Source organism: Cinclus cinclus, chromosome 6 (genome assembly GCF_963662255.1).
Source record: "Cinclus cinclus chromosome 6, bCinCin1.1, whole genome shotgun sequence".
Classification (NCBI taxonomy): domain Eukaryota; kingdom Metazoa; phylum Chordata; class Aves; order Passeriformes; family Cinclidae; genus Cinclus; species Cinclus cinclus.
In genome coordinates this window covers 28410375-28437831 of record NC_085051.1, presented here as the reverse complement: position 1 = coordinate 28437831, position 27457 = coordinate 28410375, and the positions used below count along the sequence as shown (strand labels likewise).

The 27457-nt window shown below is 44.0% G+C and overlaps 1 protein-coding gene across 1 annotated transcript; it reads left to right on the top strand.

The window, feature by feature from the left end:
• The first annotated feature begins 452 nt into the window (after window positions 1-452).
• On the top strand, window positions 453-27457 carry TTC9 (tetratricopeptide repeat domain 9). Its single transcript, XM_062495303.1, has 3 exons — window positions 453-819; window positions 22082-22264; window positions 27378-27457. The coding sequence occupies exons 1-3, from the start codon at window positions 453-455 to the stop codon at window positions 27455-27457; spliced, it is 630 nt and encodes a 209-aa protein (XP_062351287.1).

Below are 27457 nucleotides of genomic sequence, written 5' to 3'. Positions count from 1 at the left end.
CAAGACACAGGGGAGCAGAAGGGACCCAGCTGTGGGGGCTGGAGGGAGCCCAGTGTCAGGGAGAGAAGGACGGCGGGCGGGGTTCTGTGGGGTCTGCCAGTCCGGGGAGCTGAGGGTCCCGGCGGCCGCTCGCCCCTTGTCGAGCCGGCGCGGTGAGCGGGGAGCGGAGCCGGCGCATCCCCACGCCCGGGGCTCGCCCCCGCCGCCCCGCGGAGCGCCGGGCGGGGGTCGCAGGGGAGCGGGGGGCGGCGGTGTCCGCGGCGGGCGGCGGGGGCGGGCGGAGGCGGGCGCCCCGCGGGCGGCGGGGCGAGGGAGGAGGAGCGGCGGCCGCCGGAGGATGGGAGCGAGCGGCGGAGCCGCGGAGCGGCGCGGGGGCAAGGCCGGGAGCGCGGCGGCGGGCGCCGCGGCATCGCCCGCGTAGGGCGGCGCGGGAGCCGGGCGGCACCGCGGCCATGGAGAGGGCGAGCCCGGCGGCGGGCAAGCTGAACGCCGGCGGCCGCGGGGCGGGCGATGGGCACGGCCCCGCCGGCGGTGCCCAGCCGCGGGCAGCGGCGGCGGGCAGCGCCGAGCCGGGTGAGCTCATCGGACGGGCGCTGGATTTCAAGAGCGAAGGGGCGCAGTGCTACAAGGACAAGAAATTCCGGGAGGCCATCGGCAAGTACCACCGCGCCCTGCTGGAGCTGAAGGCGCTGCTGCTGCTGCTGAGCCAGGAGCCGGCCGGGCAGCGCCCTCCCGCCGCCGCCGCCGCGGCGGGGCTGAGCGAGGAGCAGCGGCAGGCGGTGGAGGCCATCGAGGTCGACTGCTACAACAGCCTGGCAGGTCAGCGGGGCCGCGGGCGGGGGGCGGCGGGTCCCCACCTGCGCCGCGCACACCTCCCTCCCTTCTCCGCAGAGCAGCGCTGCCGCCCCGCTCCGCTCGCCGCATCTCCTTCCCTTCCGCTGGCTTCCATTTTCGCGTTCTCGCTCCCGCTGGGCACAGCCGTGCTGCCCCGGGCAGCGCTGGGGAGGGGGCGCACGGCCGCTCCTGGTGCTCGGGCTCGCCCGCGACTCCCAGCCCTTCCACCGGGCGGCTCCGTCCGCCCCCGATGAATCCGTGCCCTCCTCCCCCGGGAGACAGGTGGCAGGGCGGCGGTGCGTGCGTGGGGTGCTCCGGCTGATAGAAATCGTGGCTCGTGAAATGGCCAAGATTGCCTGCTGCGTCGTACCCTCAGCCCGCGATGTCCTTCAGTCTCTTCGCCACAGCTCCGACTCTGGAGCCTGTAATTAACGGTATTACAGAGAGACGGACTCCTACCACATTTGATGTAAGGAAGGGGAAGGGTTTGGGCGCGACTGCAATACCTCCAAATAGTTCTGCCAGATATAAAAATAATTTTTTTGCTTCTTAGCACTTAAAGTTGAAAGCCAATGCGATCCTGGCTTTTTGCTAGCTTCCAGTCATCACTGTGGTCAGTAGACATCTGATCATGCCTCCCTTTGCTCCCTGCCATCTGTTTAGAAGTGCTGCAGGAAGATGGAGAGGAGTGGTGGGGGGTTTAACTACTTTGTAGTCTGATTTTGAAGTCCTTACAGAAACAGAACTCCTGTTGACTTCAAGAAGCTTTATCCAAACATGTGCAGGATCAGATATTATTTTTGGTCCCCAGCAGTGCGTGGCTTTTTTCTTTCCAAGCCTGAAAGCATCCCTACAACAAAAACTTGTGGCTAGGTGCAGGTGAAGAGAGCATTCATAACTTGGACAAGATACACAAAATAGCAGCATTAAAGAATCTCTGCTGTTCTCCAGGATGAAGGGTCACTTACCACCCTTTATTTCCTTGGGGGTAAAAAAATGACACAAATCAGGACATTAGCTTTTGACTTTTGAGACAGAGTTGGTTAGCTTTGTTTCCTGTTCGCTAGTGCTAGAAAAGATGCAGTATAAACTGAATGGTTTGAATTACCAACCCAGCATCGTCTAGTCATAATGCATGCCAGTCTCTTACATTCAACATGCCTTTTGGGATGTAATGGGGAGCACAATTTAGCTCCTTTTCATCATGTTTCCAAATACTCTTCCTTCAAAGCCTATTGGAATCTCGTAGGTGGAAGGTGAGATTTCAGAGTGATACCATAACTGCACAGATGTAATGTTGTCTCTCTACAAATTTCTGTTCACAGGTTCATTAAAATCCATTCTATTTGGCAAGGATCATTTAGATTGGCAGGGTTACACAGGGATCCCAAAACACTCTGAACAATATAGCTTGGTGAGTTCCTGGGCTTGAAAGAGGGCTCACAGGCAGTATCTCTGAGATACAAATGAGACATGGTAGGTAGAAGGTAAATGAAGTGGGAGAAAGGGATGGAATTTGCTTCTGAGGCACTTTCTGCCAGTTCACAAGTTGAACTTGCTAGAAATATCTTGACTCCTGCTGATGGAGTTGTCCTGTGTCATTGTCATTGTCCAGCTCATGTTTTAACAGTTTGATGTTTGTGCAAGTAATTTTTGTCACTGTTGGTTGCATTTGATCTTGTCAGCAGTAGGAATTGGTGTGAGAAACATTCTCCATCTTTATCCTAGATATGAACAGATTTTTTCCTAAATTTAACCAGTATGAACACAGGAGGAGGTGAGTATAATTAACCCTGGACTTACAAGCAGTGCTTTTCCTGAGATAACCTCACAGCAGGTCAAGCTGTCATTTTGCACAGGCGGTTGTCACATGTTTTCAGTAGATGGCATGCACAGAGCAGAGAACAGCATTTGTCTCAGAAATGCATAGCTTTCGTGTGTGTCTGCTGAGCTATCTGCAAGCAATTTTAAAGGAATGCCCTGCATGCTGGAGAGGGGAGTGTGCAGTTAAACTGGAATTGCAGTGTTTTTACTCTTAGCCCAATCACAGAACTCTCATTCTAGCAGGAGGATCAGTGAATTTATGTTGAAAGAGAAGGGATGAGAGGAGAGGGAGTTTCCCCAGAAGTGTAACAACAGTATATATTTCTAATAGCAGCTTCAATCTGTGCAGCAGTGAGACTTCATTTTGTAAGTGTGATGCAGCAGAAGGCGCCAGTTTCTTTACACAGTGGGCTCTAGCAGAGGCACCAGCACCGACTGTTACAGCTGAAGTCAGTGCTACTTGACATGGAGAGCAGAGGAGATGCAGGGAGTTTTGCTTCTGAGTGCTGCTGGCTGCCTAGAGCTGTTTCTAAAATAAATAAATCTGTATAGTGCAGAAAGCATAACAGCAGTACATGTTAACTCTGGAGAAGGCAGCTTTTCACTTAGCTCTGAAGTATAGCCGGTAGCATTACCAGCTGTCATCCAAGCGTCCTTGTTATCAAGTTCTTTTAGCACCTCCACTTACTCTCTAAGCCTGGCATTTGAGAAACCCACCTTGCTTTTGTGCTGTCGTTTTCATGTGGGCACCACACATCACCTGTCAGAGATGCTTTGCATCACAGCTACACATGCACACACACATTCACTTGTTTAGATGCAGAGTGAGAGTCAGAGGAGAGCATCAACTACAGGTAAATATGCACATAGGTGAGAAATACACCCAGGGGGCATTTTGTGTGATCTCATGGTAGATGCTGGGGTTGTTTGGTTGGTTTTTTTGAAAATCTGGCCAATTGCATGAGTAGGCACATGCAGGCAAATACTAAACGGTTGTCAGTGCCTATCATTGCCTGTGGAAGGTAAATTTAGGCAGAAATGTGTGTGCAGATTGTTGTTTAGATCCACCTAAAGATCCACCACTTTTGTAGGCACCTTCAACGGGCAATTCTACTGTAAGATGGGGTGGCCAGCTCTCATATTTATTAAAAGTCCTCCAATATTTGGTGTGTTTTCCAAGGTCTGCTCTTGTAGAGCTGTGCAGCACACCCACAGCCTAAACTATTTAACCCATTTCAGAGGATCCCGTATCTGCTGGGTTCTTGTGACTTTTAAAAAATTAATATTTTAAATCAGCCAAGGATTTTCAGAACTTGCCATTGGCAGAGCTGCTTATATTTCTTTCACTACTAGCTGGGCTTCATTTCAAGCTCCAAGAGTTTTGCCTTAAAGGGACTGCCCTTCACATCTGTGCTGCTGTGTTCTTACATGGGCCTGCCAATACACCATCATTTTACCACAAGTCATTCTGATGAATGTCACCAGAGGCAAGAGCAGCAGCATGGCCAAGGCTCCCAGAAATTGCTAGGGTAGGCAAAGACAAAAGCCTACCAGCAGCATAGAGCCTTACAGAATGAATGCAGGGTTGTAAGGCAAACAGTCCTTTCTTTATGAGTCACTGACGGTCTCTGACCTTGAGGAAGTCACTCGGCCTCTTTTTGCCTCTCTCAGCCCTCAGAAAAATAAAGAACAAGGACCACAATGTCATCCTGATGGTGCATTCAGCTGGGTTTTCTACAAGATAGTGGCTTATGTTCTTCTTAAAAAACAGATGGATGTACAAAGAATGCTTGTGGAAAAGTAAACTGGCCAAATACATCTCAGGTCTAGATCTCCCTTCCACTCGCACAGCATATTTGATCTAGAACAAGCTCAAATGCTTTTTGTACTGCATGCAGATGGGGGTCATTTACCTACTACAAATGCAACCATTAAATGCAATGATTATTTTACTCCACCACTACTGCCTAGAATTTTACAGAATTAAAAGCACTATGTCTACTCTGCAGAGAGAAACAAGTCCTAGTCATGCCAAAGCAGCAAAATGGTAAGGGTGAGCACAGTTTTAAGCTTTTCTAGTGAGGGAATGTTGCAGAGTGATAAGCAAACCTTTGTTGATTTTCCTAAGCATGCAGAAATTCTAGAGCTAATTCTGGCAGGAGAAATGGCACCAGAGAGAGATCTGAGGATGACGGGTGGCGCTGGGGGATCTGGTTGCTAATCCTCCCTCTCTGTGCTAACTAGCTGTACTATCTTCACCAAATGTTTCCTAAACTTCAATTTATTCATCTTCATTTTTGACCTCCTGGGAGTATTGTAAAGCTGTTAATTATATTAATGTAAAATATATATGTAGTGTGTTTATATTGCCGTTCAGGTACCTGTAGTTTACTATAGGAGTCTTGGTAGAAGGGCACAATGCCTGGACAGAGTATTAAAAATTTAGCTCTCCCAGACACATCTCAGTCTGGAAAATGATGTTTGGCTTCCCACACTAGCAGAAATTCAGAATTACTATGTGAAGGTCATAGTGACAGTCCCACAGAACATGACACTTCCAGCGCCATAGCAACCTTCTAGCATCCTCAGGCTGGGATATAGGTACTGCTTCCAGTTACTGCCAATTGCATAGTCTTCTGTGAGTAGTTCTAGTGAGAAATCCAAATAAAAATACTTATAATACGTAATCCAAGTAAAAATGTAACTAAACATGAGAAAAGCTGGTAAAACTTTCCACTGACCACCCACTAGGAGACGTCAAAAGGAGTCTCTGCTAAAAGCCCATCCCAGTATATAGCTGTTAGCAAGTACAGACTCTACCAGGACACGTGGTGCTGTGGGTGTTAAAGCAGTCTTGGATTGTTGCTTGATGTGATTTTTTTTTTAATGTGCTGCATCAACAAAAACACCCTCTATAAGGATGCCATACAATAGGAAAGAAGGGCAGCAGCAAACAGAGCAGCAGGATGTGGTCTGCATTTTCAGTGCTTGGCAGGGGGTATTTCCTGACGCTCTAGTTCTGGATACTTCTGACCAGCCTGGAGTGCTTGGAAATTCCTTGTTTTATGGGACTAATGCTGTTACTGCTCCAGGGAGTTGCAACTGCAGGAGAGAATAAACATCAATAACTGTGTGTGGTTTTTTAGTGATAGGCCCCAACTCTGACATGTATCTAAGAAAGATGTGGAATTTAAAGCCATTGTCATGAATTGCTCTTTAGAAATACTCGGTATTTACCTATTCCTTTTTATTTAGGATAACAAAAATTTCCCCTGTTCATAGAGTTTCTTGTGCATTGAAAGTGTGGGATGGAAATACATCCAGATGCCAGGGGGCAGAAGGAAAGAAGGAGAAAGGACAGCAAGCTGCCACCAACCTTGGTTTAAATGATATGTGTCTGAGAGTATCTCTTGCCGAGGCAGGAGATGTGTTTTTCTTGATATATGTCATTATTCATCCCATGGTTTTTAAAACTTGAGGCTCTGCGGGTTGCAGGGTTTTTTTTGCAGCCACTTCTACCACCAGTTTAATTCCCTTTGCATGAGAGGAAGTCTATCCTAGCTGACCTTGTCAGCATTTTCCTGAAACAGAGAACTGAGAAGGTACAGATCTCCTGGCCAGACTGTCCAGAGGAGCTGCAGTCTTGGTGACCTGAGGTCCCTCAAAGTTTAGCTACAGCTTACTATGGGAGATGAAAGCAGGAGATACCAAAAATCACAAAGTTTCTCCAACAGAGTGGTTAATTTGTTAACCTAAAGGGTACTGCTTATTTTCCACCATGAGAACACTGCTGTTTTCTCAGAGTTCTGTAGTAGCACATCCTTCCAGCTTTACTCCATCCTCTTCTGAAATGTTGTCCTAGAGTTTCCTCCAGCAAGAGTTATGCCATGAGTCACAGCCTCTTACACCTCCACAGGTTTCCATCAGTGCTGTGCTGAAGATGTTTCAGCTGTTTCAGTAAAACCTAGTGTTAAAGCTGGGTCCCAGTCAATTGGTAAATATACCCATGAGCTCCATAGTTACCACCTTTTCTGCGAGCTGGGCTACTTCTGAATGGTTCAGCAGGTGGAGCATCCTTCTCTTCTTGCTGTTGGGCTCAGGCCCAGAAATGTCTCACCAGACCTCTTTCTCCAGCCTTTCTCTTAGAATTGCTTATCAGTTCAGCAGCACATTCCAAGTTCCTTGTCACTGTCCTTTAGGATTGCAATGGATGTTCCAAGAATGGAGGATCATCAGGAGTTCTCACATTAGGATTTTTAGGATGGTAAAGAAGCTGCTGTGAGGAAAAGAACAGTAAAAGTAAACAGTGTAAATAAAAGGAGAGGTATAAATATTGGCAGCTTCCTGACATTGTGTTGTGTCTCAGAAAGTAACATACAAAGGACTGTGAAATGGAGGAAACAAAATGAAGAAAGGGAGAAAATAATTAATAAACTTTTGAGAAAAATTCTTGGCTATTTATTTGCTTCTTTGTTCTCTCACTTCATGGATGAGAAACTGATAGGGAAGGAAGACAACTGTTTATTAATTCTGGTTTCAGCTTAATCAGATGACCATACCAGTGACTAAGACTGGGGATTAAAAATGCTTTGAAAAATAGTCAGAATTAACTACCATTAACTAGAAAGGTGTTACTAATGGCTGCTCAGGAATCTCTCTCCTTTTGTTAATTTCTGCACTGCATCTTGGATGGGAAACAGTAGGCTCAGGACATTGATGGATGAATGCAGGTAAATCTTACTGTGGTGGCATGGAGTGCTACTATTCTGTTCTCTTTAACAAAGATTGTAGAGTCTGTGCAGTTTGTGAAAGCTTTGCTGGAATTGCCAAACATAACTCCAGCTGGGGCACACTTCCTTGAGTGAAGCTGAGAGGTGGTAGTGGTTTTATGCACTTGTTTAGGCAGCTGAAAATGGCAGACGTTGAATGTGGTGCTGGAGTAGAAAAATCTATCTTAGGACAGCCGTTTGGAGTTGAGAACACTGCTAGAAACAGCACTAAAACAGTTCGTGGAAATGGTTTAGGCACAGTCATACTTTTTTCTCTGATAACCTATGGCAAAAGTGACAGCTGGGAGCAGTGGTCTTTAGCTGTCATAGCTTGACATGCCAGAACTCATCTGTTACTATGCATAGGAAATAACTGATGTCATGATCTTTGCTTCAAAATCTGCTCCATTTTCCCCACTTTCCAAAATTCTTGACATGCCATTGCCCTGAGGCTCGTAGGCAGGATAGCACCATCTGCTTCTCCTTGTCTTTGTCCTATGTACCCAGTTCTCCCATCATATGTCTGAGCATAGAAGTTGGTGCTGCTTGCACAGTCCATGCCTTTACCCTTTGAATTCCTTTATTCGCTGTCCCAGTTGCAATACAGCTATATCAGACTTTTTGATAAAGCATTGTTCCTTCCCAGACACCCCCCTTCTCTGTTCTGTCAGTGAGGTCCTCATTCCCTTGGTGGGTGATTTGACATTTACAGGAAGCCAGTCAGTTGGTGCTGGTTACCTGTTTTTGTGTGACCTCTCTACAACACTCTATGTGTGCAAGCATGAGACTCTATTCCCTATCTTTACATGCTGTGTCACTCACCTTGATAAAATTACCAACTCTTCCAGTCAGGGCCATGAATTCTAACACATACTTGTCCTGTGTGGCCATGACCACAGCTCTGCCCATCACAATAGCACATACTTAACTTGAAAGCCTTAGGCAATGTAAGTCACCATCACTGAATAGTTCTGCAATAGCCTCCCAACAGAAGTCTGGGGGGAAAAGCAATCCCATGCTGTTTGTAACCTTTAGTAGTTGTGGATGTTTTCCAGAAAAAACATAATTGCCTGACAAGTCCTGTGTCTCGGGGTCCTGACTGTGGTGACATCTCAGTCCTTTTCACGCACGTGTACCATCCACAAGGCAGGAACTGCAACCCTGTACATGTCCCTGGGTGCAGAGAACAACCATTCTTACATTGCTACATAAGCTTTTCAGAACCCAGGACACTGATTGTTGCTTGCAAGGCTACAGCATCTTTCCTTCTCCAGCACATTAGTCTTTGACAGGTCAAATCTCAGCCCTACTAAAGGAACTACTTTTATAGCCACTGCTCAGTATTCCCTTTCTTTCTTTAGCGGGAGCACTGCCCACTGCATTTACTTGCTGCCAGTTTAGGGGGCTGTCATGTAGATTGTTCTGCATCAATGGCAACAGCAACTCCTTTCATATCAGAGTGGCAGACAGCAAAACTCTGTTAATCTAGCTGTCGATCCAGTTGCCTGGGAGCTGCTAGGAAGAAACAGCTGGGTCAGCCACCAAAGAGACACCAAACTAGTATTCCTCAAATTTTGATTCCAAAGCTCCTTTGATTCCCTGATTACAACTGTCAGTTTCTACGCCCCTGACATTGTTCTGGCCTGGCCACATCAGAGACATTTGACAAAAAGCTAATTTCCTACCTGATGAAACTCAGATGAGTTACCTTGAGTATAAGTCACCTTATTCTTCCTGTAAGTGACCTTATTCAGCAAAGCAAGACAGTTTGGGGCCCTCTTGGTAGAATCCAGTGAGGCAATGGTGAAAATTTGCTGCCTATCTGATGTGTCTGTAAGGTTTAGGCTAACACCTAAAGACTGCTTTCAGATGAGCTCAGTTGGATGCTGCTTATCTTCAGCCTTTTCCTTCTTGAAAGAGTCCTCTCTGGACAGCAAAGCTGTTTACTGCTACCTGAAGCAGAAGGAGAGGAGAATACAAAACAAGCAGTGGGGTATCCTTTCCCCACACATTCTCCAGTGTATGTGAGAGGAAATTTATTCCTGGAAGTAAAGTAAAAGCAAAGTATGTGTCTTGGACTTGAAAATTTACATCAGACCTTTAGTGCTTCCTTTGTCTATTCCTGGACCAATGTGACTAACAAACATCTACCCCTGCTGTGCTGTGTTATCCCTGCAGTCACCACGAAATCCAGAAATGTACCATGATATGAAAAGCATCTTTATGATATAAAGGACAATTTAAGAATCTTTCAATCAGCTTCAGGGAAGAAGCTGTGAGAATTCACATTCCTCTTCTCCACTCCTGCTTCCAGGGAGGGAGAGAGCAGAAAGATTTTGTTTCATCCACACTTTCAGGAACAATCCAAGCAAAGAAGAGCTGCCCAGGGAGATCGTGACCCCACCCAGTGGATCATGAAGAAGCAGAACTGCAAGATCAGCTGAAAGAATGAGAGAAGGAGTGTCTTAGGGAACCATCCTAAGTCAGCCCTAGCTGTTGTTCTGCAAAGGCACCTTTTTTCTTGTCTAGTGATTAAAAAAGGATCAAATCAGAATCTCTGTACCATGCCTGAAGCAATCATTCTCTCATCAACCAATGTGGTGGAAAGTTAACCCTAAACTCCTTTACTTACCGTATATTTTTAATAGTAACATAATTCAAATCCTTGATTACTGTCCTCTTAAATGCTTTGCAGTGATTAATTAAGACACAGTAATGTGTTCATTTTGCAAGGAAACCAGAACAGTGTAAGATCCTCACCTCTACTGGAAGTACAAAGCAAGTGGATCGATTTTTCTTCTTACATTCCCTAACTACTGTGATGGAGCTCAAACTGAGGCAGCTGAGGTACTTTGCTCATGGGGTGGGGTGGTAAATTAAATTAATAGATTAACACAAAATAATTTTTAAGCCCCAGGTCTGATTAACTTGGAGTACAGTGCCAGAAGGTATCATGGAGTTAAAGAACCTAATAAGGTTAGAAAAGAAGGCTTAGACATATAGCTAACCAGAACATTCACTGACCTATTAAATAGGATAAAAATTGAAAAGCAAATATTACATTTTCATGCTTGAGGACCACTGCTAACTGGTTTGAATTTTTGAATAAACTTCTCTAAGATTTTAATTTCCCTGTCTATGGCCATGTCACATAAGTGACTCAGTCATTCTTTGATCATCTGGTGTATTCACATCCTTTTCCTCTTTGCTTTTTTCCAGCTGTTGAGCTCACAAATTCTAGCAAAAATTCTTAGTAGTCCCATAGAATATGCTCTTAAATTTTGTATCACCAAATTCTATTCCAAATAAATTTATTTATGTGTAGCAGGTTGTGTAGTTCTTTACATATCACACTGTCATCCTCATCTCTTTTGATAGTATCTTTGAACTTGACAGTCAGTAGGTCACTCTGACTTTTGCATAGGGCCATTAATAAAGCAGTAAACAAGCTCCATTCTGAAGTTATTGCTGAGATATCTTCTAGGGATCTCCTTTCAGACCACTGTCCTTATCAGCAGAACCCATTCATCACATAATTGTTACACTGTATCTTCCCCTTCCTTAGCATAATCAAAAAGGCACTGTCAAGACAGAGGATTGTATTGATTCCGTACAATGATTTTGGTGTTCCTGTTCCCTGAACACAGCCACTCTTGGGGTGGAAGCTGCCCCCAGTCAGAGATGCACTCCTACCTCATTCTTCCACTGCCAGCAATTCATTGCACAGATATGGTTTATGAAGGCTTTTGGGAGTGGTCTGAGATTTTTACCTGAAGTATTTCACCACAGCTTATATAAAGAGCAGATATCTTATTAGAGTACTGGCATATGCTTCTGCATAGTTCAAACCCTGACTTTTTCAAGCAAATAATATTTTGAATCATCCCTCTGGTCTTTAGTTTACTTGTTTTCAGCCTGATTTCCAAAGGAAATGAGTCATAAGTACATATGCTTTCTGCTGTCTGCCTGTCAGTCCTCTCAGTAACTTTCAAACCTGTTGTAACCTGTTGGCCAGCTCAATTTGATAGGAAGACAGGTGTATGAATGATACTAAATTAATATGGTATAAATGGAGGATAGGGAAGAAGCAGGGACACTAGAAGCCCAACTGGATGACAATGTGATGCTTCAACTGCCTCTACATGGTCTGTCAAAGCTCAGGGAGGGTTAGTTCGCTGTTGCTGACAAATCACTCTTCTCAGGAAGTTTGTTTAGTGCATTTTTGAGGAAAATAAGATTGAGAACTTTGTTTTATCCCTCTCTTCAGTTAGAAAACAGTTGACTAGGCATCCTCTGCCTCTTTGATTCTATCCATCTCTCCCACAAAGGCCATAACGGTTTCTCTCTGTTTCAAAACATCATTAAAATGGAAAGGCTTTGGGCTATGCTGGACCTGGATAAAACATATGAATAAGTAATTAATTTAATGAAGGAAATATTCTTCCTCATTTGACATCTCCATCTTGCCAGACAAACGTTTTCAGCTAGAGAGAGTTCAAGGAAAATCCAAAAGCCTTTCAGTCCCTATGAATTTTACATGATGAACCTGCTCTCCACCCCTCAGCAGACTCTGCAATGGTCATCTCTTTCATGTGTCCTGGGAGGTGAACCGTGAGCCGCCACAGGGCACAGCACACAGATGTTATTCAGCTGCATCACTGTGCCTTGTTCGTGGTACAGCATAAAGTGCTAGGTTTCATCCCAAACTGAGCATGCTGCAGTAATCCAGGCTTGAGGCCATCATGGCATGCACAACTGTCTCTGACTTCATTAGAGAGCCTTCATGTTGTTCCAGCTGCATGTCACAGTACTGCTGTGATGGTTGTTTTGAACTACTATGAGCAAAGGATGCTTTTCTCTTTAGCAGAGAAAGCAGCTTGAAATCCCCCATGTCCTCCAAAGTGCTTTCCTATTTACAGAATTCCTTCTTCGTGTCATATGGGTTTTGAAAAAAATACCATCATTCCATTAAGACCTTAATTTCAGTATTTAATGTATTCCAGTAAGAATTATAAATATTTGATAGCACTTGTTGAAGTTGACTGCTGCTGAGCATCAGACATTTACTAGATGGTTGTCTGGTGTTGCTGATCTCTGATAAAATACTATGTACTTTTCCCTTGTGAAAACAAGTGAAGAGACAAGATTCCTTCAGTGGGTGTCAACAGCAATAGGAGGCCAGAGGAGGAAAGGGTACAATGTATAGAAGGCGCCCCAGTGAGAAAGTAAAGCTGCACAAGGTCAGTAAAAGCAAACAAGAGGCAGTGGAATAAATTGCAGTTAAAACAGATCTGAAGGCCAAGCATGTCTAGTTGACTGGACTGGACTAGACTGGATAAGATGAGCACTGATTCTAAAAGACAAAGACAGGTCAAAGATTACTAGATAGTCATAGAGGGCTGGTGTTTAACCAGTGTTTAACCTGACAGAACAACAGTAACAGCCTTGACAAAAACAAACAAAAGGAATTTCCATCTCTTCTAATGTGGCTGCAGTAGGAGCTAGGTTTTATAGAATCAAAATGTCATAGTAGTTAAAACCTGGCTGAGTCTCTTGCTCTAAGAGCTTTGATAGGACTTTGCTCCTACCTCTCCTGGCTAAGAAAAATTAGGACATGCAGATTAGAAGATGGAATATGAAGATCATCTCCGTGTCAAGCTCTTTATTTTGGTAAAATAAAGATTTGCTGACACATAGCTGGAGGCAGATTTTGGCTTCAGAAAATTCTTGTTTGCTTGAAACCTAGATTTTAACTACTACTTTAATATTACCACAGCCAAGAATTTTCAGTAAGTTCTGGTTTTGATTTGAAGGACTAGTAACTACAGGAAGTGGTAGGCCAAAATACTCTTACAAAACAGAAGCTATGTGGGATCAGATGAAAAGTTGGCTGAAATTCCTTGCTTCTCAACGCCTTGACCCTTTGGAGGAAAACTGTAGTATTACGTCACTGAATTTGTGACAAAAAGGAAGTAAAAATGACCACAAACTTACCTTGAATTATCTCAAGAATCATCTTACAGAAATAACTAACACTTTTAAATAGGCTGTTCAAACCTACAGAAGTCTGCGATAGCAGAATATAAACACATAGCAAAGGCTAGCAGTCATGCCAGCTGTTCTTAAATGCTTACCTGTTCCCATGTCTGGCCAGGATATTGCTCTGACATTCTCCAACAGGACTTTCTCATAGGCAGCTGTCAAGGTCATCCTGGGACTGTTCATGCTCTGAGTGTTCAGGACAATCAAGAATGGGACTGAAGAGCTGTCAAAGAGTGTTCTATCCCTACCCATGGGAGGTACAAGTGTACAGATAGGACATATCCCAGATAACATTTTCTTAAGTATTTGCAAGGTTATGAACTTTGACAACTTTCCCAAACAGTCTCTTTCAAAGGTTTACCCTTTTCACTGCTATAGAGCTTTTCCTAGCTGAAATGTAAGCCCTCTTCTTACTTTCTGAGTACAAAGAGAACAGATGGTTCCCTGGTTATATCCTTCTTTGCATTTGATTTGCTTTTTTTCTTTTCATGTGGATGAATAGGGTTAGCCTCTCTTCCCTCACTGTCTTGGTGAGGCCCTGTCCTCTCTGGAATACTTGTTATTGTCAAGGTCCTCCTGTGGATTTTCAGCAGAATTGCTTTCCAACTACCTGCTTGCCTGCTTAACTTAGACAGTTGGGTTTTCTCCTGCATGTCTGTAGGACCTTTAATTTTCCCCTGTCAAATTGCATGCTGTTTTTATCAGAATACCACCACCAATTTGGGGGGATTCTTTGGAATTCTGCCCCTACCTTCCAACAGATACCAGCTCCTCACATCTAGAAGTCATCTGCAAATTGACAAGACAGTCTGCAGTCTGTCATTTAGGTCTGTATTGACAATACTAAGTACCATGACGCCTAGGACAGATCTGTGTAAGCTGTACTTAATGTTGCCTTTAGTTTTGTTAACAGAATTAAGTCTTATTCATTTAGACTATGCTCCTTCAACTTGCTTAAGAAAATGTCACTAAAATTTGTCATTTGACTAGCATAAAAGCCAAGATATCTACTGTTTTTCCTTTATCTTCAAGATTGATCACCCTATCACAGACTGAAGTTAAACTGATCTGTTCTGACAGCTCATATTAGTCCTATGGTGGGCTGCCAGCCACAAAAAGCCTGACAAACAGGCTCAACAAGTGCTTTGAGAGCTACTAAATAAGTTTTCATGTGTACCATGGTGGAAGCATCAGCATACTTCAGTCACTGCTACTGCCTCTCTCTCCTAGAAGAGCTAATTGGAATGATGAAGTAGGGATCTTTCTTCTGGAAGGGGTATGAAGGACTCAGGAGCAGCAGAGAACTGAAAGAGACCATGCTATGTATTGGAAGGAAAGCATTGCCAGGATGGCATGAGGGGGAGGAACAGTTGGTATCTGTTCACAAATTGAGTCAGGCTGAGAAGAAGAGCAAGGCTGTTTGGAAGAGGTGGCTCACTTTGGGCTCTACAAACATTTGTGGATCCACACTTCATTTAGCATTAATCCCTCCCTATGGAGAGAGGCAACCTGTCATACAGCTTGGATTTTAATTTCCCACCCGTTTCCCTGCAAGCAGAAACATACGGGCATGTTTAGGCCTTTTTGGTACCTGGAGAGGAATAAATGAGAGCCACTGGCTGTAAAGTTGTACTGTCATTGGAATATTCCCTTTTCATCCCATTAAGGTTGTCTGGGAACTAGGAGTCAGCTGATCTGATTATTGCCAGACATTATCAAGCTGTCTATAATTAGCTTTTTTATTGGTGAGAAGCCAGAAAATCCTCTTTGTTTGCAAGCTTGGACTATAGAGAAAGAAGATAAATATTTAATGGAAGAGATTGTTTGGAAACTGTAGATCCTAATTAGTGTCTCACTCTAGTAGGGAAACTGCATGCAGCATTTCTCTGAAAAAGAAAAAAAAAGCATCCTCTTTTGAGGAATGCTGGTTTGCATTCTTGAAAGGCACAGCACACATGGAGCTCTGTGGAAATATGGATGCTTTTCTCAGTTCCTCTACTACAGGCTTCTTACATTCACACGTTATATGGCTCCGTTTAGTGCCAATCTATCAAAAATTTAATACAAGTTAAAATACAAGTTAAAACTTGGGCTGTGCCTTCTCCATGTAGCCTGTGCAGTTTACAAACTCTGAATCAATAAAACCAGATAAATTTGGATACGCATTTCAGTAGCCAGTTATTTTTATACTGTATATTAAAACTACAGTATTTGAGTCCAAGGTGACTTTAAGAGTCAAATAACCCTTTACATTTTCAGCATCATCTTATGAATCACATATTACCTGATTTATTTTAGAAGTTAATTATATTCAAATTACTAACATATGACTGACATTTTCAGTCTCATATAGTAATGGTATCCCTTCTAATTCTTCCAGTGGACATTGTAAACTCCATGTGCTTTTTGTCAACACCATTTACACAGTCTGCAGCAAACATAGATTAATGATACATGCATTAGTTGCATGGTTAGAAGGTTGCTGTCTAATCCAAGACAAGTATTTTCTTCTTTTCACACCCCCTTCCCCCCCACCGCCTTCTGTTTGATTTGGGTTTTGTTAGTGTTGTTATATTCCAATAATTTCTCTTCCCAAATGCTTAAACCAGAATTTATCACTACCATGTTTTCTCTTTTCTGAGAGAGAGCATCACCATGGAGGGTAACAAGCCTTCTGAAATATAGGACTCTTTGCCCTGTTATTTTAAGTCTTAAAGAGATGTGAGAACAAAGCCTGTTCAATGATATATGAAGGTCTTAATCAAATGTCTGAATAAAACCCTGAAGGAGTTATGTTAAAGTATCAATCATGTTTCCCAAAGTAGAAACCAGAGCAAGAATAGGAACCATCTTCCTGCAATTAAATAGATTTTAAGTGAACTGCTATACTTAAGGCTAGATCATATCAAAAAATAAAGTATTTTGAAGAGTTTAATTGTGGTTATTTCTGGGAATGACACTGTCAATTTGTGAAATACAGGTTGAGTTTGTTGTGGTTGGAATACCTAGCACTTGCTAAAGGGGAACAATCCACCTATGTTGTTAAACTCTAGTGGTGGAGTCAAGAATAACTACAGTAAAGGGAGAAGATCCTCTTCAGGTTTAAGCAGTAATTCATTTAGCTACTTCTCTCTGCATTACAACTAAAGAAATCAATACAGGCTGTTTTTTCCTTCTAAGGGTTGAAAATAAAGGTCATTTGGATTCAGACCTTTCTGTACAGGTTTATAAGAGTGGTTCAACCACATGACTTACCATTAACTCTTGTACAGGACACCTACTCCAGTCTCCAGGGAATGCTTGCAAGGGCAAGTTAATGTCCCTTGGTGATATCCCAGCATGGAAAAAGGTGATTCAGAGCTGGGATGTGACTGTGGTTAAGTGACCTGCTAGAGATGCTGCTGACATAGACAGCTAGGGAGGCTGGTTTCTTCTGCCTGGATTTCACTGCTATAAATGCTCCTCTTGGTCTCCAGGCTGGCTGCTCTGTGTACTTTGCGTCCCAGACTCTACCTCCCAATAGACCTCAGCTCTCACTCATACACTGCTTTCACCAGAAACCCCTTTCTGTGCATCTGCCTCCCTATCTTTCTATCATAGCTGAAGCAACACCTCTTAACTTGGTTTCCACTTTCTGCTCTTTATTCCTGTGACCAGTGAGCCAAAAAGAGGATTTTTCAGATTTTTCAAAGTTTTCAGATCACAAAATTTTCTAGATCAGATTGTGCCCAGGGTGGACTGAATATTCAAAGGATTTGGGTACCAGATTCTAAAGGATATCTCTGCAGAGTACTGTATGCAGTGCTATACTGGTTTTATTTTCAGAAGGTTATCAGTTGGCCAGCTCAAGATTACCTTGGGGATAACAGAAGGCAGTTGCTTGACACAAAGGATATCTGCCAGATTTCTGTTTGCAAAGCCAAACAATGAGGGCATGAGATGCATCCAAAGAGGCAGTCACCAGAATCTTTAACAAGTGAAAAATAAGCTGTTTCCCTAGCCTGTTTTTCAAAACTACCTGAACAGCCTTGTCTGACATTTTCCAAAACCAGACATCAAAGGCAAATATCGCACATGGAATATTTTAGTTCATAAACTTAAAAGACCCGGAAAGTTATAAGCAGCTGACTCTCTCTTTAGTGAAAGGCACAAGAAAATCTTTAAAATAGGCAATGCCACCAGCTTACATGAGTGAAAGTGAACAAGCCAGGAGTGTGGGAAACATGAGTTTGCAACCCAAGATTTTCCTATGAGGCAAAGGCATTTTCATCTCAGTGTGCTGAGCCCAAGGAACATGCCACAGGGTAGGGATGCTTGCACAATCCTAATGCTGCTTGCACAGTAGTTCAGCCCACTCTTAAGTGTTTTGTAACATGGATAGGCCTTGAGCCTTAAATGGGAATTTAGCCACTAGTATAAGAAGTGTCTGGACAATTGTTCTGTAATGAAGATTTGCCCTTTGGTGAAAATTCTCAGCTAAGCAAGGCTCTTGATATTGTTCAAAATCTCCATGTTAAAACCTGGACATGCTACTCCTAGACTTAGTTCTTAGCTCGGCCAAAATTAGAAGCCAAAGTTAGGGCCAAACTGAGTTTCTTGCATAACCTGCAGAGGTATTCTCACAGAAGAGGTTTCTGTGGTAAGACGCTAACTGACAGCACTTTCAGTTGGACTTCATTTTGAGGGTTTAGAGAACAGTAGTATAAAAGTAAGGAAGGCTGAAAAATAAGTTTGTTTTTTTTTTTTTAGTAAGAGATTCCAGATGACAAGCTAATAAAGAGAAGATGAAGGACTTGATCAGAGTCTTAAAAGTCACAATACAACAAGGATACACAGGCTTTTCAGGGTAAGGTGTGGCTAGCAAATTGACGCTAAACAAAAAATCTGTATAGAAACATAATGATGTTTCCTAAACAATTAAAGTTATTAGCCGTTGGAATAAAAAAGTTGTCATGGATCCCTTCTCACTGGTACCTGTCAAGTCTAGATTGCTTCCCAAAAGATACTCTGAAATTCAAAATTATTTCAGGGTGGAATAATGTAGAATCTCTACCCCTCAACTGCCAGGATTTTAGTTACAACTTCCCATCATTGCTAACCACAGCTGCTGGTAAAGGATAAAGATGTAGATGTATTTTGGCTCCACAGATGCTTTAATCTTTGTTTTGCTCAACCTTGTGCTATACAAACTACCTCACTTATCTACTGGTACCAGATCCATACTGCACCTCTAAAATGGAGCTGGCTGGCATAGAGTTGAATCCACAAATTAAAATGTACAAATCTAGGCTTAATATTACTCCTGTAAAGGAAAAACAGCCAAATTTCCTATTTCCTTGCTTAAGGAAATGCCTGCCTAAACATCAGCAGTCAGCTGGGAAGCATGATGGACAGGGCCCCTCCTCTGGATCTAATAGCATTAACCTTCTCCCTGTTCCCAAGGCACATTACACCCAGTAGTTTAAAGATGGCTTTTATTTTATTTGATAGCAGATAGGGATTCTTCATTACTATGTGACATACAGAGGCTTAAAAGTTAAGAATTACTTATTGCTTAAGCTGCCACAATGAATCAGCTGCCAAATTGAGAATGATAACCAAGTATGATGGATAACCATCGAATGCTGCTGGAAGCAGGGCAGGCAACATTTCTGAGTGGGGGAGATGTAATCACCAGGTGCTGTATTACAATGACAATGAGACCTGCAGGGAATGGGCAACTGTAGTTTGCCTCTGCAAGCAAAGAGCACCCCTCTAATCAGCAGAGTTACTAGAGCTGGTGCTGTGCAGGATCAAGCCCATTCAGTTTTGAGAAAGCAGGAGGATGATCTGGATAAGCTTCTAGATTTGCTCTCTCTGAGAGAGCTCTGTTCCTCAGAGGGATTCACCAGGGGCCTATTATGAACTTAGGAGGAGTATGATTAAGGTGTTTGATGTGGTAAAAAAACACTCCCAGCCAGAGTTACGTCTGTTTCAGAAAACAACACATTTTCAAAACAATTCTCTCCTGACTGAATTAGGTAATAAGTACAAAGATTCCATGTCCCCTCCATTTCTGAAAGCTGATACTAAGCCTCAATATTTTTGTTGGATCACAGTTGATTAAGATCATTTCAGGCCACCAAGAACTGGAAGCACGCATGTCTAAATATTTATAAGGGAGATACTCCCCTCAGGTTCATTTCCAACAGCCGCTTCCAACAGTGGCTCTCCAAGTGGCCAACTCTTCCAGCAGAACTGCTTCCTGCACATCCATCTGCTCGGTTTTTTCAGATAAACACACATTTCTCCTGCTGGCCATGTGGTGCTGACTTCTCCCCACCACGTGCACAGTTAGCGGGGATGCCCTGCAGAAGCTTTACTGTATGAGTCATAGAAAGAGCCCAGCTGGATATCTGGAAACCCATTTGGGTTTATGAATTAGCAGGATGTGGGAGAGTTTTTCTTTTCTTTTCAACCAATACGTGAAGTAATTCCATAGTGAGTTAATATACGTGAATAGACCGCCTGTCATTTTTCACAGAGTAGTTTCTGTGACTCTCACTGGAAATACCAGGTAGCAGATGAATAGAGAGGCTGAAATCCACCCCCTAGTTGCTCTGAAAGGCAGTTCCGCAGAATGTGAAAAGCTGGCTCAGATTGGCAGTGTGCAGAAAGCTACTGCCGCTGCTCTACATGCTACTGGTCAGCAGATAAACAAAGCAATCCTGTTTCCAGGGCAGTGAAGCCAGCAGTAAATTTACACAGCCATCTTTTCGATAGCTTAAAAAAATAAATAAAAACAAGGCACAGTCATTTCAAGCTCCATTAGAAACAGAGTGAGAAATATCAATGTGTGACAAATAGGAAACTCTGGAAAAGGAAATGCCACTAAGGTTTTAGAAATATATGGGGTTTTTTTAACAGGCAATCAAATAACAAATGATCAGGATCTTTCAAAATACCTATACACATAATGGCAGGAACTGTTAGAATATGTTGACATTCCATTATTAAAGCAAATGGGACAAAGCTCTTGTTAGTAATGTCTCTGTCACTTTAACAACGTACCAGCAGTGGGACTAGTTCTGCAGTCCTTGTTAAACACATCTCTAGCATGAGTGTTCCCGTGGTAAAAGCCTGTTCATGATTGTTCCCAGTAAGCTGTTTAAGTTTTGGAGATGTACTTGGGTTAGAAATGTATTCTGTCCACATTAAGTAATAATGGATTTGGACTAATTTAGGTTGGAAGGAATCTCTGGAAGTACGCTAGCCAGTCTCCTTCTCATGAAGTAAAGTGTGATACAGAAAGGGTTGTAGGGCTTACTCTAAGGATGTGGGGAAAGGGGATGAAGAACTGCATCATATTTCTGAGCCAGCACCATATCCTCTCAGCTGCAGTTACCGTGCAAGAAATGAAGTCTGGCTGTTCATTGGTGACACCTGACCTGTGATGACTTGGATTTCCAGGACTACTGAGTCTCCTCCTTGCCAGAGACACACTGAGTAACACCACCTGCCATGGGAAATTTCTCTCCATGCTCTGGCACGTGACACTGCCAGCCTCTGAGCTGATCCTTGCAGTGGCATTCTGCCTTCCTTCCCCAAATTATGTCATTCTTGAAGTGGCCTTGGATTGCAACAGTAGATGGGATGTGTTGCAGCACAACTTTGATTGCACCATATCCTATTCTTGTCAGTGGTCCCCAAGCCATTCCTAACGCTCAGGTCAGCTGTATGAAGTTTAGCCCACTGGAGTAAGTGCTACAGAAAGCCAGGAGCATGGCTGCAAAGCATGGCTCAGTGATCTTCCCCTTTCCTCTTTATTTCACTCCTAGTTGTAGGAAACTCACAGTGGGCATTTTCTTCAGCTCTTAGACATTTATGCAACAATTTTCCATTAGCACACAGAACCCTCAACATGTTGTTTATTTACTGTTTGCCTTTTCCGTTAGGAAGTCGGCAGAACTCACTTCTGGAATGAACTTGTGTTTCAGCGCTTAGCAGGAAGCAGGCAGTATAGCACATTTGTTCCCTGTTCTACAACTCCAGGTGTCTCTGGTTTGCTGACAGCACATTCCAGCAGGGCAGAGCCTGTTGTTACCTATAGCAAAACTGTACAGGATCTCCTGGGTAAAAGGCAATTACATATTATTTTTGAACCTAAAAGCCTTGGATTAAGCCAAATACAAAATCTGATCCAATTTATCCCCCCTTTTCCTTGTCAGATAACTGTTAGTCTGCCTTTTTGTACTTTTCAGAGCTCTAGCCTTGAGTCTGGGAAGCGATTTCACAACAAAGGAGGCCAGCACTGCCACGAGACTGTGTGGCATTCCAGAGCTATGGAGAGGTGGTTATGTTCTCCCTCTCTCCCCAAGTGTTTCATGTGCCTATGTGTCTCCCGGGAGTAAACACAATCCCTTTGCTTTTCAATGCCAAAAATAGAAGCATTGGTATTTAAATTGCGAACAATCGGTGTTTAACAATCCCTTTCTGAATCACGGGGCTGAGTCATTTCCCTCACCTAAGCTGCTCTCTTCTCCCGTGCAGATAGCAAAAGCAAGGGGAAATCCAGCACTAATGTTTTCCTGTCTATCTGTCTGTCTGTGTGCCATCCTTCCCATGCCCTGCAGCCTGCCTGCTCCAGGCCGAGCTGGTGAATTACGAGCGGGTCAAGGAGTACTGCCTCAAAGTGCTCCAGAAGGAAGGCGAGAACTTCAAGGCACTCTACCGATCGGGAGTGGCATTTTACCACCTGGGTGACTTCAACAAGGCCCTCTACTACCTGAAAGAGGCAAGATCCCGCCAGCCGACAGGTACGGAATGGAGCAGGGGTGTGGCTTTGCACTGAGTGCTTTTGTATTTCTTTCCATGACACATCTTATGTCCCTGACTTGATTGCGTTGATTTCCACAGGGATGAGCATGCATGACTCACTGTATGTCCTTGCCTGGACTTCTTCAAACACTCGTGAGTGGTTCAGCAAGGTCACAGTGCCCAAAGATTAACTGCTGCCAAGGCTGCAGTATGACCTGGAAGATGACAGTGTTGCTGGAATGCTGTCGGTGTGGAGGGGATCCTGCCTCTCTTTTCCTCACTAACTTATTTTTGAAGAAGAAAGCAGGGTGGGGAAAGAGTGTACCCCAACCTTTACATTTTCTGACTCTTTGAGAAAAAGCTTCTTCCCCTTAGCAATGTCACAAGACTATTTGTCATCCTCAGTAGCCTTCTACCATCTCAGTAAAGGGTTAGTATTCTGCTTTGATCAAGGAGACAGACATTTACCCACAAAGCATTCATCAGGACGCTACAATTTCTGCCCTGAAATCAGCCAATTCCTTGTTAAGTATCTGTCATCCATCTGTCAAAACCATACGGTTCATTTGGGGACACCAATGAAATTATATATCCAAACAACTGAGCCTTGCCAGAGCAACCATCTCTATGCTAACCTGCTCAGCCTCAGAAGGCAGGTGAAAGAGTTGAGGGTGATGCTTTAATTTTTCAGAAATCATAGGGAGATAAAACAACACTGGTTTTAAACAGAAAGGAATTTTGTAGAACTCAAAGAATTTCAAGAAAGTAAAATGGAAGCCATGTGCAAAGAAATCCTACAGAGTAGCTCTTCATATGAATCTGAGAGGAAAGAGTGAGGACTGGATGTGAAACAGGGGCAAGCCTGGGTCCTGGCAGAGCATGGTGGAGCTGATATTTGTTTAACTAGAGGAGGGAAGGGAGGCTGTTGGAGCTGGCTGTGCTTGATTTCCTACAGGCATTGGCCCTGCAGGGCTCCTGCAGTGGCTGTGCCCTGGAAGACGATCAGGGAGGGTGCAGTTGGGAGTGTGCTGGGATCTCCTTCCTCTTCCACCTCCTCTAAGAGTGCTTGGTCCCATCTGCTGTGCTTGGCCAGGGCCTCCGGGCAGTCTGACAGCACAGCTGTGCACCCCACACTCCCAGAGCAAATGTGTTTAAAAGCTCAGTTTAGCCTATTTTAGTTTAGTTTAGTGTGCCCTTCTGCTTTCAGCCCTTGCCAGAACCAGGAAATGGAGAAGCATATGCAAGAGAAAAATAGTGAGTGAAAAATAAGTTATCCTAACCTTGAAATTTTGACTAGGCTCAGATGTGAAAAAATTTCTTTCAGCTGAACGATTTAGCTTCCATCTTTTAAATATGTGTTTCTGTGCTCCCTTACCACCCTCCTTCTCGTGATACTATTTATTTGGTATTCCTCATTGCTTCTTGAAATAAATACTAATTTATTCAACAGCAACAACTTCAAATACCACTTGCTACAAAAACATACCAGAAAGTGTCCCTAAAGGCCCTTAATGCATACAAAACCCAGTTCTGGCCTTCAGCTCTGCATCAGACTCTTTCCTGTTATTTGTAGCCCATTCAAGGCTGTTGTTCCACTGTTTTATTTATGATTATGGAAAATTTGAAGGGCATTCAGGGGGAAAGAATTGAATATGTACAGTAAGAAAGGATGTGACTGTTAAAAAACACAGTAATAGGAATCAGGTAGCACTATCAAGAATTATTATGCGACCTGGAATAAGTAAGTGTCTCCACTTTAAATATCTCCATCTGCAAAGTGTGATTGTTTTCCTTTATCTGAGGTTTCACCAGGCTCACTGGTTATTATTGCAGTCATGTTCTGTGTGTTCTCTTTTTTTCTAATAAGGAATGTTTTTTGGCACAAATCACTGGCAGTTATTCTCTTTGGTGGGAGAGATTTTGAATGGTAAAGAGGAATTAGTTAGCAAAGAGGTTTAGTGTTCTAAAGGGCTGTCAGCACAGCAGATCCCTTATGGCTATTCACTATCTGCCCAGAGTAAAGGAAGGTTGGATTTGGCCTGATTTCTTGTGCCACCTCCAAACAAAAATTACAAAGGCAGATGGAAATAACAAGAGATAGTTGTATAACCCTCCTACTGAGGGAGAGGGAAGCTGCTTTTAAGTCATGTAAAGCATGCATGGACCCTCCATGAGCTCTGTGTCCAGAGGTTGGTACAGCATAGGCAGCTAAACATGCACCTTGCTGCAAGCCTTGTTCAGCCTTCTCCCACTAGGGCTGCATTGTCAGGGCAGGGACTGACTGGGATCGAGATCAGACCGTCAGATGGCAATGGCCTGGTAATGTCAGGCAGTGGTCCCTGCTGTCCCTGTGCTGAGAGCCCACGTTCAGACATCCCACAGGCTGCCTGGACCAGGTGGCTTTTGTGCCGTGCGGGGCAGGCTCGAGGCTGCACTCGGGCACTGCCTTCCTGCACCCCTGCGACTCAGAAGTTCTGGGAACAAAACCCAGGCAATGGTGTCTGCACAGCACATAAGCAACTGGTCTCTGAAGCTACAGGGGAAGCAGATATGACCTTTAAAATAGCATTAGGCCACTCTGCAGAGAGACACAGGCACAGTCCTAAGAGCCAGGAAACACATTCCCATTGGAGCTCTTGCAGTGCCTCTTTGCATGGGTCTGACCCCTCATCTGAGTTGTTCTTACTTGTTATCTCCACATCAGCCAAAGGGGTTACTACTTCTCCACTGAGAGATGAGAGTCTTGTCATTAACATTTACATATAACTTTGAAATGCTTCTCCAGGCAGAGCTACTATGATGCAATACTATTTGGTAGAAAACACTTAACAAAGACAGGGCTCCATTCCTGTAAACAGAGTGCTGCTCTCATTATTTTTCCTTGGTAAAACAATGGCCTTCACACAGTAAGCAAAACATGCCAAAACCAGCCTGAGAGATCTATAAGTAGCTTGCAACGGGAGCATCTCCCACCCTCTGTCAGCCTACACATTATTTTGCCCATGGCTTACCAAGCATGTGGAAATCTCCCAGGTGAGTGAAGCTGTGTCATCAGCAGTCACTACCTTACTTGAAAGCTAAAGGAGGCTGGCAGCCTTCCCAATTATGAGCCCACCTCTGCCCCCTCAGCAAGACGCTGAGTCCCTGTGGGCCCAGGCAGGTGGGATTTCCTGACATGCCCACACAGCTATCCCTTCTCACCTGCACCAGGCAGGCATTCCAAGTGTGTTGGGGATGCGTACCCACAGCACAGCCCATCAGAGCCTAGAAGTGCACAGAGCAGAGGTCACAGTGAGATGCAGGCAGCACCATAGGACCCTACTCTGGCTGTGTGCCCTGACTTTACACTGCTGGGAGTGAGTCAGCCATCTGCACTCATTTCATTTCAAGCCTAAAATTCAGGGCTACCCCCTCAACTGAATTCCTTCATTCCAGGAGGCTGCACAACTAAGATAATTCTGCTTTTTAAAAAGCTGCATTAAAATTTGCTGGGCTAGTAAGAAATGCTAATGCTTAAACAGCCCAGGATGTTGGTGCATCTTGTTTGACAGAAGCAACAGCAGAACTTCTTAGCTCATTAAAAATGTCCCAAATGGGTCAAGAAGCTTTGTCATCGAATCCCACCCTCTGGAGTGCCTAGGATGATGCAGTTGAATCTGCAGGAGACTCAGCAGGGAGACCCATCTCACCAGAGACAACTTGAAAAATCACAACAGCATGGCCACAGCCCACAGATGCCATGTGGCATGTTTGTGGATAGCTCTGTGTGGGAGGAAGCTGATCTGTCTGGCACTGATTCAGCACTGGCAGAGGGCACAACAGAGATGTCCTCATATTTAAAGGAAGCTTTGCACCCACAGCTCCTTTGGGGGATACAATACCCACACTCACTAGTGCTGGACATAATCCCAGTAATTTGTTCGTGACTTTAAAAGCTGAAGCACTTCTCATTTCCCTAGTTGGTGTGGAACACATTGCAGTTTGGGTGAGGAGGAGTCAAGATTGCCCTCTGATTGGACTGCATTGCACTTCTGATTGGTGTCTGAGGATCTCATAACTTCAGTGGACCAAGCTGGCCCTGGTTGGCTGTCAGAGCAAGGCTCTGAGCAAAGAACCATTTTTTAATCAATACAGAAGTGAAAGTGGCTGTGTTTTTACTTGCTTCTGGTACTGCATGGCTTTTACCACTTTGTGGGCGCCATGTGTGTGTGAAGTTACCCTTATGATAGAAATCAGCCTGATTTAAGAGAGGATTGACCATTAGTGCAGAATCATTGGCTTTTTCTGGAGACATGTACTCATTTAGAACAACCTGTGATTCAGGGTGAACAGGTTCCCTTAGGGCTGAGGCCAGGAGATAAAGCCAAACTTGCATAGTCTGTGGTGTGTTGATGCTCTGAAATGCTGGAAGAAAGGAAGCTCAGTGCTGGGAGTGCTGCACAGTGCTGGGATATCACAGCTTTCTACTAGGATGGATCGGTGGTTCTGTGCCTCTAGGAATTTTATTAGCCAGGACAGACAAGACAGTATGCAGCATATAGCATATGACAAAATTGCATGAAGAGTGTCATAGTGGAAGGACATCCAAGCAGAAAATTTAAGGGAAGAAGGGATACAAAGTCAATGTGAAGGAGACTCTTCCCAATACTATTCATTATGGGAAAACATGAAAAGAGTGGAATAGGCTGTCAACAGAGTGGGAGAATGAAAAGGCAGAGCATAACTGTACATAAAATGCCTTTAGGGGCTTGCATACAAGCACTGCAGAAAGAGAAGCCAATGGAGATGTTGCTCCACAAGTAGAGGCAAGGACAACCTGGATATTTTCAGCTGTGTGATTTCAACTGTGCTGACCAAGAGTAAGTAGAGAGAAGGTAAAAACTAGCTGAGGCAAGACTGTGAGCAACAGGGATGGTGAGCACAACTCAGACCACACTCTGCAAAACCAAAGGTTCCACGTTTGGTTCAGAGCCTCTTCCAGCTGATGCTGTTCCAGCCCACAGCGCTGGAGCCGTGCTGCTCCCCTGTGATGTAACAGGGATGAAGGTGTATTCTGTCTGCCACAGGGAGTTGTGTAACTACCATACCTGTGTGTGTGTTCTTTCCCTGCAGATACCAATGTCATACGATACATTCAGCTGACAGAGATGAAGCTCAGTAGATGTTCCCAGAGAGAGAAGGAAACCTTGTGA

Excerpts from the sequence above, each read along its gene's own strand:
- TTC9 (XM_062495303.1), top strand. The coding sequence starts at position 453 with ATGGAGAGGGCGAGCCCGGCGGCGGGCAAGCTGAACGCCGGCGGCCGC. Across the intron at positions 820-22,081 it reads CTGCTACAACAGCCTGGCAG|CCTGCCTGCTCCAGGCCGAG; the intron begins GTCAGCGGGGCC and ends CATGCCCTGCAG. Across the intron at positions 22,265-27,377 it reads AAGATCCCGCCAGCCGACAG|ATACCAATGTCATACGATAC; the intron begins GTACGGAATGGA and ends CTTTCCCTGCAG.